The sequence below is a fragment of the Teleopsis dalmanni genome, unplaced genomic scaffold (assembly GCF_002237135.1).
Source record: "Teleopsis dalmanni isolate 2A unplaced genomic scaffold, ASM223713v2 unscaffolded_contig_0087, whole genome shotgun sequence".
NCBI lineage: Eukaryota > Metazoa > Arthropoda > Insecta > Diptera > Diopsidae > Teleopsis > Teleopsis dalmanni.
This window is the reverse complement of record NW_024031469.1, coordinates 3,141-13,161: the sequence shown is the minus strand read 5'-3', so window position 1 is coordinate 13,161 and position 10,021 is coordinate 3,141. Positions and strand designations below refer to the sequence as shown.

Here is a 10,021-nt window from a genome sequence, read left to right as displayed (position 1 = left end):
CCAACCTCTATATAAGAGTAAGAAACTCTCATGCATTCATTTACTCTTTTACTTTGTATTTACAATGCCCGGTTCAGTTTTTATACTGAACCATTTGCCCATATAAAACGGCAACCGTGACTTTGATTGTATTTGCACGCTTAGTATAAACTTTTGGTTCAGTTTAGTGGAATGATCCTCTCGTCAAATGTAAAGCGTTTTGTTTACTAATCTACTAATCTACTAATTTACTAATCCTTTTGTTTACTAATCTACCTATATTTTTTTCTAGCTTGATCAAGAGGATGTTTGTGTAAATTTCACAATTGAGCGTTGGTATCCAGTTGCAAATATGTCACGCTATTTGCCCATCCGAGTTTACGATTACTATGCACCAGGTTAGTAAAACGCGAAAATTTTTTTCTAATTCAATATTCTTATTACTAATCTGTGATATTTTTTTATGACAATTTGCAGAACGTTTTAACGAATCTATTTTCGATGCTCTGCCCACTTATTTGTTGAATATATGTGAAGTATGTGGAAGTTCCCAATGTCCTTATTGTTCAATATATAATATAAGCTGGCGTGCGTCGATGTCAGTAACATTAGTGTTGTTTAGTGTATTCATTTATTTATTAAGAGCTCGCATGTCAATATTTTTGCATGTTCTACACACGATAGTATAAGGAAATTCTATAAAAAAATCTCATAAAATTCAATAATTTGGCTTACAGTGACTGTTAAAATGCAAAGATAACATTGTTTTAGAAAACATTTGTAAATGTTTCTTATGGAGTTAAATTTTAAATTTAATTTATTATACTTTTGCTTATAACGATACGATACGAACTAAATATAATTCCGTCCATTTTGTCTGGTCAATTATGTATTGCAATGCGAATATGCAGAATATATTTTTATTTACTATTTAGTATAATATTAGTGCTTAATTTTAATGAATGATGCTCTTCTGATGAGCATATAGGAATAATAAGTGCATTATGCGTAAGAAATCTCATTTAATATTACTTGTTAACCGTTTGCGTGGCTTGCATATGCATTTTTTGTATTTATATATATACGCATTCATTTATTTCCAAATGTTCAACAATTGTTTGTAGTATTTTTAAGTTGACAGTAATTTGTAAATCGTATAGAAAGAATCAAACAAAACTTTTAAATGTACAAATCAGCAGAAGTAGACAAAGCTTTAACAATTATTGGCTATTATAGACTAAACAACTCATTATGTATATGACGAGTTCAAACAAAAAGGTTTTCACTTTTTCTATGATTGTAAGTGTCTTAATAATCAAATTGCCTTAGATTTTAAAAATCAATAAGTCTTTATATACAATATTAATTTTTTTTTTAACAATGACAAGTGTTTGAAACTATGTCAAGTTTGCTGTATATTCCCCTATTAATAGTTTATAGTATATAAGTATACACATAAACGAATAAAAAATAAATATTTTTTTACACTATTTTGTAAATTGAGATAAAGTATGAACACAACAAAAATTATTAAATTGGTAAATTGGTAGAGACTTTTATACAAGTTTGATTGTAATTTCTCCGTCCTTTTTTCTAAAAGTAATATTATAACAAATAAAACTATTTTTTAACTAAAATTTTTTCTTTTGTAGTTTCTTTTTCAATAATTATAATAATTAATTATTATTATTTATACAATTTATTATTTTAAGTTAGTTCAATTCGATATTTATGATTCTATGATAGATCATGATTGATTCTTCGTATTGATGTAGTATCAAATGAGCAGCATGTGTAGTATAAACTCAAGTTGGTAAAGAAGCTCTGTAAATCTCATATCTAAATTGGCTTTAACGTACTATATAATGTAACACTAGTCAGAATACCAGGTCATGATGAATTTGACGATAACGAAGCAGCCTTAAATTGTCTGGGTTAGCTTAGAAGATTCTCTGTAGAAATAGTATAATAGATTTCATGGCTCATAGCAAAGAACTGCAATGAGTATTCAACACTCGAATCATTGACTGTGTGTCATTTATATGAATTCTGACTCTTTTTTTTATATATATGACACCGCCTGATTCATACAAACAGCTGACAGCACTAACAATGATTTATACTCTGCTCATATGATACTCATAAACACCGACATTCGACAGAAAAGTGATGCAAATGATTTATAAATCACTCATGAGTATTACGTCACAATCGGGAAAAATTTGCTTGTTGTTGTTTACTGTGCATATAATTTACTACTGAAACAATCCCAGAAAAAAATTTTTTCAGAAAAACATTTATACGCATTTAGATGTAGTTTTTTATGAGTGCACTTGAGTGACATAGTACTCCATTACCCTATTATAGGTAGTATGTTTCATTCGAGTACGTGAAATCATTTTTGATCATTGTGAAACTAACGTTTTATCTGATATACGATATTCGTGGCTTTTTTGCAAATACCAACAAAAAGTTTCTACAAAAATTGATCTATAAGTAATAACAACCGCTTTTTCATCTCCTGTATGGCAGACTTTTTACATATGTAGGTTGTAAAATAGTTGTTGGACAAAAAATTCTAGCTCTATATGCGGGTTTTTTTTAATTAGTTAGCATAGTTTTTTATTTATACATTCGGACGGCGTACTGTATCAGTGTTATTTAACACAATACACGGAAGAAGTGGCAACTTGAAGTCAGTACATTAATCGGTAATGACTAAAATCTTGTCACATAAAAATTTAGCGTTACAAATCCCCGTTACAAAGCGTAATCACTCACAAATTGCAATACAGTACCACATTCATTTAATTCACAAACACAACACGATCACCTGACACAGCAATCACCATTTACGTTTCACAATAGAAGACACCTGGATTAAAAATCGTTTAATTAATATTTAATATATAATATTATGACAAGCAAATCAGAAGAATCCACGCTTATGGCATACAAAAGTATTGATCTAATGGCAGCCGTATATAGCCATTTAGCAACACGTAGTTGTAATCCCCGCTTTTTAGCAATAGCTTTCTGACATAAAAGCAGCGCAATGTTTGCTTTCCTAGCGCGCTCTGAAATATTTTCTTTCCAGCTGAGTTTTCTATCGAAAACGATACCTAAAAATTTTGCGTTCTCAGTAAATTGTTTCGTAGAACCTTGAATATAGGGTGGATTTCTGTTTTGCTGGGGCTAACCTCAAGGCCACAATTTAGTATCCATTTATTTAGGATATTAAAACCATTCTTCAGAATATCTCTTAAGGGGGTAACATATTTTCCAGTAACTGTTAATGCAAAGTCATCCGCATATGCAATAGTTTCGCAACCCGCTCTCCTCAGTTTTTGTAGCAGTTCATTCACCACTATATTCCAGAGGAGGGGAGAGAGTACGACCACTTGCGGAGTACCTGTATTTACTGTCTGTGTGCTGTTGACGCACCCATTTGTGCTTCAATAATTCGACGATTCCACATGCGATAGTCCACTGAGTCGATCGGCTAGTTGTTCAACCGATCTTGTGGCTTTTGCAGCCTTTTGCCTCTCTCTTCTTCGCTTCTGCTTCTCCCTCTTGTTCAGACGGATACGCTCGGCCAAGTCGAGATCAGTCTTTGTCATGTTTCCAACTGTTTTGGTTAACGGCTCAGCCTCTTGCGGGGCTTCTTCGTCCACCATTTTGTTGGTCTCATGACCGTCATGCGTTGTCTTGGCGAGGCCTCATTGTCCACCTTATCAGCATCAACCACTTCGCCTTGAGTTGGTATATTTAAAATTTGTTTATCAATTTTGATTCTCACGAGTTGCGAAGAGAGATATGTCCACCTGCGGAGAGCTTCACATTGCACAGGTAAGGCTGTTTAAAACAGGAGGTCGCCAGGTATCCTGAGTTCGCTACTAAGACTGCTTCTACCCCAGCAGCCAAGCTAAAGGCGTAGCTGTTCCACCTTAGTTTGGGGGGTTTTATTTCTAATACACACAATCCATTTATTCACACATTCATACAATCATTCTCACTGCTCATTCACTAAAAGGGTGTTTTCCTTCACCCCGCCCGACTATCTGCGTCAAACGATAAGCAGAGACATGACCGTACTTATCGCTTGACGGTTGACCTGATAGATAGTCGCACTTCCCGAAGGCTGGTCAACTTAGCAGGGCCTGAGCAAATGCCGGGCCGACCTGCTAGCAGAAGGGTCGTCTTATTAGGAATCGTAGCAAGCTACTTTGACCTGTGCGCCCTCACGACTTACCAGGAATCGTAGAAGTTCTACTTTAACCTGTGCATTTTCTCTTTTAGTCGCCTTTTACGACAAGCAGAGACAAACTGAGGTGGTATTCTTATCCCGCCACCACACGGATTATCATCAGCGTATCTTATATTATTAATATATTGGCCGTTTGATTTGATACCTTTGTCGTTACAGTTTTGAAAAGCCTCGTCAAATATTCTTTCTGCATATATATTAAATAGAAGTGGTGATAGTATACACCCCTGTCTCACGCCTCTTTTTATTGGTATTTGGTCTGTTATTACGTCACCAAAACGGACGCTTGCCGTCTGATTCCAATACAGATTTGAAATACTCTGAATATCTTTCTCGTTAATGTCCATACTTCTGAGCACTTCAATTAGTTTTTGATGTTTTACATTATCAAATGCTTTCCCGTAATCTATGAAACACATATAGACATCTTTTTGTACATCTAGCTTCTTGTGTTCCCATAGCATCTCTAAATCCAAATTGTGTACGACCCATTACCGTTTCACATTTTTTGTATATTCTTGCATGTAGTATTTTAAGAAATAATTTGAGACTATGATTCATTAGGCTTATTAAGCGGAACTCATTACATTTTCTGGCAGTTTTCCTTTTGGGTATCGCTATAAACGTCGATTGCAGCCAGTCATCTGGGTATATACCAGTGTTGTATGTATTATTAAGTATCTTTTCTAAATATTCGATACTTTCGTCTTCAAACAATTTTATTATTTCCGCAGGGAGATTATCCGGTTGAGCAGCCTTATTATTTTTTAAAAATTTTATTGCCTGAAAGATCTCTGATTTGCTCAGCTTTGGTTATGAACATTAAAATCATCATGAGCTCTTTGGAGTTTTTCTATCTCACAACATTCGTTATTCAACCATGATATTTTAGCCTGCCGTATATTAGTTTTTATAATACTATGCAAGCGATTGTAGTCGTGTCGGTTTTTATTCCTAACCCTTCTTCTTTGATTCATTAGATCAAATATGTCTTCAGTCATCCACGGGTTTTTGGGTTTATATTTCTGTACACCAGTAGCGAGGCGTCAGCTTTTTGGCAAGGTGTTCACAATTTAATCAAAACAGAATTCCAACTATAACGTATTCCCCCTACTTCTAAGTATTGTCCTTTCCACAAGCAAATAGCGTACAAGACCAATAAAACAATTTATTTAAATGTTCGCAGCCTGTGATCCACTGGTTTTTATTTACCATAAAGCTGTAACTGTAGGAAAACGACGACTTACCATAGATTTCGACATTTTTACAACAGGTATCAAATTCTTTATATCTGGAGTTGGTTTATTCATTTTATGAATTAAAATCTTTTTTTCAGAAGATCGTTTAAAAAAAGACATTGAATCAAATCTTTAATCACACATTTATCCATTTCTAAATATTATTTTTCACTTCAAATTTCTTTAATCTCTTTCTTTACTTTTACCATTTGCTAGTATCAAATTGCAATAATGACTTTGTTTTGATTAATTTCCAACCTCTATATAAGAGTAAGAAACTCTCATGCATTCATTTACTCTTTTACTTTGTATTTACAATGCCCGGTTCAGTTTTTATACTGAACCATTTGCCCATATAAAACGGCAACCGTGACTTTGATTGTATTTGCACGCTTAGTATAAACTTTTGGTTCAGTTTAGTGGAATGATCCTCTCGTCAAATGTAAAGCGTTTTGTTTACTAATCTACTAATCTACTAATTTACTAATCCTTTTGTTTACTAATCTACCTATATTTTTTTCTAGCTTGATCAAGAGGATGTTTGTGTAAATTTCACAATTGAGCGTTGGTATCCAGTTGCAAATATGTCACGCTATTTGCCCATCCGAGTTTACGATTACTATGCACCAGGTTAGTAAAACGCGAAAATTTTTTTCTAATTCAATATTCTTATTACTAATCTGTGATATTTTTTTATGACAATTTGCAGAACGTTTTAACGAATCTATTTTCGATGCTCTGCCCACTTATTTGTTGAATATATGTGAAGTATGTGGAAGTTCCCAATGTCCTTATTGTTCAATATATAATATAAGCTGGCGTGCGTCGATGTCAGTAACATTAGTGTTGTTTAGTGTATTCATTTATTTATTAAGAGCTCGCATGTCAATATTTTTGCATGTTCTACACACGATAGTATAAGGAAATTCTATAAAAAAATCTCATAAAATTCAATAATTTGGCTTACAGTGACTGTTAAAATGCAAAGATAACATTGTTTTAGAAAACATTTGTAAATGTTTCTTATGGAGTTAAATTTTAAATTTAATTTATTATACTTTTGCTTATAACGATACGATACGAACTAAATATAATTCCGTCCATTTTGTCTGGTCAATTATGTATTGCAATGCGAATATGCAGAATATATTTTTATTTACTATTTAGTATAATATTAGTGCTTAATTTTAATGAATGATGCTCTTCTGATGAGCATATAGGAATAATAAGTGCATTATGCGTAAGAAATCTCATTTAATATTACTTGTTAACCGTTTGCGTGGCTTGCATATGCATTTTTTGTATTTATATATATACGCATTCATTTATTTCCAAATGTTCAACAATTGTTTGTAGTATTTTTAAGTTGACAGTAATTTGTAAATCGTATAGAAAGAATCAAACAAAACTTTTAAATGTACAAATCAGCAGAAGTAGACAAAGCTTTAACAATTATTGGCTATTATAGACTAAACAACTCATTATGTATATGACGAGTTCAAACAAAAAGGTTTTCACTTTTTCTATGATTGTAAGTGTCTTAATAATCAAATTGCCTTAGATTTTAAAAATCAATAAGTCTTTATATACAATATTAATTTTTTTTTTAACAATGACAAGTGTTTGAAACTATGTCAAGTTTGCTGTATATTCCCCTATTAATAGTTTATAGTATATAAGTATACACATAAACGAATAAAAAATAAATATTTTTTTACACTATTTTGTAAATTGAGATAAAGTATGAACACAACAAAAATTATTAAATTGGTAAATTGGTAGAGACTTTTATACAAGTTTGATTGTAATTTCTCCGTCCTTTTTTCTAAAAGTAATATTATAACAAATAAAACTATTTTTTAACTAAAATTTTTTCTTTTGTAGTTTCTTTTTCAATAATTATAATAATTAATTATTATTATTTATACAATTTATTATTTTAAGTTAGTTCAATTCGATATTTATGATTCTATGATAGATCATGATTGATTCTTCGTATTGATGTAGTATCAAATGAGCAGCATGTGTAGTATAAACTCAAGTTGGTAAAGAAGCTCTGTAAATCTCATATCTAAATTGGCTTTAACGTACTATATAATGTAACACTAGTCAGAATACCAGGTCATGATGAATTTGACGATAACGAAGCAGCCTTAAATTGTCTGGGTTAGCTTAGAAGATTCTCTGTAGAAATAGTATAATAGATTTCATGGCTCATAGCAAAGAACTGCAATGAGTATTCAACACTCGAATCATTGACTGTGTGTCATTTATATGAATTCTGACTCTTTTTTTTATATATATGACACCGCCTGATTCATACAAACAGCTGACAGCACTAACAATGATTTATACTCTGCTCATATGATACTCATAAACACCGACATTCGACAGAAAAGTGATGCAAATGATTTATAAATCACTCATGAGTATTACGTCACAATCGGGAAAAATTTGCTTGTTGTTGTTTACTGTGCATATAATTTACTACTGAAACAATCCCAGAAAAAAATTTTTTCAGAAAAACATTTATACGCATTTAGATGTAGTTTTTTATGAGTGCACTTGAGTGACATAGTACTCCATTACCCTATTATAGGTAGTATGTTTCATTCGAGTACGTGAAATCATTTTTGATCATTGTGAAACTAACGTTTTATCTGATATACGATATTCGTGGCTTTTTTGCAAATACCAACAAAAAGTTTCTACAAAAATTGATCTATAAGTAATAACAACCGCTTTTTCATCTCCTGTATGGCAGACTTTTTACATATGTAGGTTGTAAAATAGTTGTTGGACAAAAAATTCTAGCTCTATATGCGGGTTTTTTTTAATTAGTTAGCATAGTTTTTTATTTATACATTCGGACGGCGTACTGTATCAGTGTTATTTAACACAATACACGGAAGAAGTGGCAACTTGAAGTCAGTACATTAATCGGTAATGACTAAAATCTTGTCACATAAAAATTTAGCGTTACAAATCCCCGTTACAAAGCGTAATCACTCACAAATTGCAATACAGTACCACATTCATTTAATTCACAAACACAACACGATCACCTGACACAGCAATCACCATTTACGTTTCACAATAGAAGACACCTGGATTAAAAATCGTTTAATTAATATTTAATATATAATATTATGACAAGCAAATCAGAAGAATCCACGCTTATGGCATACAAAAGTATTGATCTAATGGCAGCCGTATATAGCCATTTAGCAACACGTAGTTGTAATCCCCGCTTTTTAGCAATAGCTTTCTGACATAAAAGCAGCGCAATGTTTGCTTTCCTAGCGCGCTCTGAAATATTTTCTTTCCAGCTGAGTTTTCTATCGAAAACGATACCTAAAAATTTTGCGTTCTCAGTAAATTGTTTCGTAGAACCTTGAATATAGGGTGGATTTCTGTTTTGCTGGGGCTAACCTCAAGGCCACAATTTAGTATCCATTTATTTAGGATATTAAAACCATTCTTCAGAATATCTCTTAAGGGGGTAACATATTTTCCAGTAACTGTTAATGCAAAGTCATCCGCATATGCAATAGTTTCGCAACCCGCTCTCCTCAGTTTTTGTAGCAGTTCATTCACCACTATATTCCAGAGGAGGGGAGAGAGTACGACCACTTGCGGAGTACCTGTATTTACTGTCTGTGTGCTGTTGACGCACCCATTTGTGCTTCAATAATTCGACGATTCCACATGCGATAGTCCACTGAGTCGATCGGCTAGTTGTTCAACCGATCTTGTGGCTTTTGCAGCCTTTTGCCTCTCTCTTCTTCGCTTCTGCTTCTCCCTCTTGTTCAGACGGATACGCTCGGCCAAGTCGAGATCAGTCTTTGTCATGTTTCCAACTGTTTTGGTTAACGGCTCAGCCTCTTGCGGGGCTTCTTCGTCCACCATTTTGTTGGTCTCATGACCGTCATGCGTTGTCTTGGCGAGGCCTCATTGTCCACCTTATCAGCATCAACCACTTCGCCTTGAGTTGGTATATTTAAAATTTGTTTATCAATTTTGATTCTCACGAGTTGCGAAGAGAGATATGTCCACCTGCGGAGAGCTTCACATTGCACAGGTAAGGCTGTTTAAAACAGGAGGTCGCCAGGTATCCTGAGTTCGCTACTAAGACTGCTTCTACCCCAGCAGCCAAGCTAAAGGCGTAGCTGTTCCACCTTAGTTTGGGGGGTTTTATTTCTAATACACACAATCCATTTATTCACACATTCATACAATCATTCTCACTGCTCATTCACTAAAAGGGTGTTTTCCTTCACCCCGCCCGACTATCTGCGTCAAACGATAAGCAGAGACATGACCGTACTTATCGCTTGACGGTTGACCTGATAGATAGTCGCACTTCCCGAAGGCTGGTCAACTTAGCAGGGCCTGAGCAAATGCCGGGCCGACCTGCTAGCAGAAGGGTCGTCTTATTAGGAATCGTAGCAAGCTACTTTGACCTGTGCGCCCTCACGACTTACCAGGAATCGTAGAAGTTCTACTTTAACCTGTGCATTTTCTCTTTTAGTCGCCT

The 10,021-nt window shown here is 33.7% G+C and overlaps 2 protein-coding genes across 2 annotated transcripts; both read left to right on the top strand.

Annotated features, from left to right (window-relative positions):
• Positions 1-265: 265 nt before the first annotated feature.
• Positions 266-1,606, top strand: LOC119663026. Its single transcript, XM_038072687.1, has 2 exons — positions 266-377; positions 457-1,606. The coding sequence occupies exons 1-2, from the start codon at positions 332-334 to the stop codon at positions 666-668; spliced, it is 258 nt and encodes an 85-aa protein (XP_037928615.1). The 5' UTR covers positions 266-331; the 3' UTR covers positions 669-1,606.
• A 4,396-nt stretch (positions 1,607-6,002) lies between these two features.
• Positions 6,003-7,343, top strand: LOC119663025. The gene is made up of 2 exons (XM_038072686.1): positions 6,003-6,114; positions 6,194-7,343. Exons 1-2 carry the CDS (start codon positions 6,069-6,071, stop codon positions 6,403-6,405), a joined length of 258 nt encoding a protein of 85 aa, XP_037928614.1. The 5' UTR covers positions 6,003-6,068; the 3' UTR covers positions 6,406-7,343.
• Positions 7,344-10,021: the final 2,678 nt, after the last annotated feature.

Excerpts from the sequence above, each read along its gene's own strand:
- LOC119663026 (XM_038072687.1), top strand. The coding sequence starts at position 332 with ATGTCACGCTATTTGCCCATCCGAGTTTACGATTACTATGCACCAG. Across the intron at positions 378-456 it reads TTACGATTACTATGCACCAG|AACGTTTTAACGAATCTATT; the intron begins GTTAGTAAAACG and ends GACAATTTGCAG.
- LOC119663025 (XM_038072686.1), top strand. The coding sequence starts at position 6,069 with ATGTCACGCTATTTGCCCATCCGAGTTTACGATTACTATGCACCAG. Across the intron at positions 6,115-6,193 it reads TTACGATTACTATGCACCAG|AACGTTTTAACGAATCTATT; the intron begins GTTAGTAAAACG and ends GACAATTTGCAG.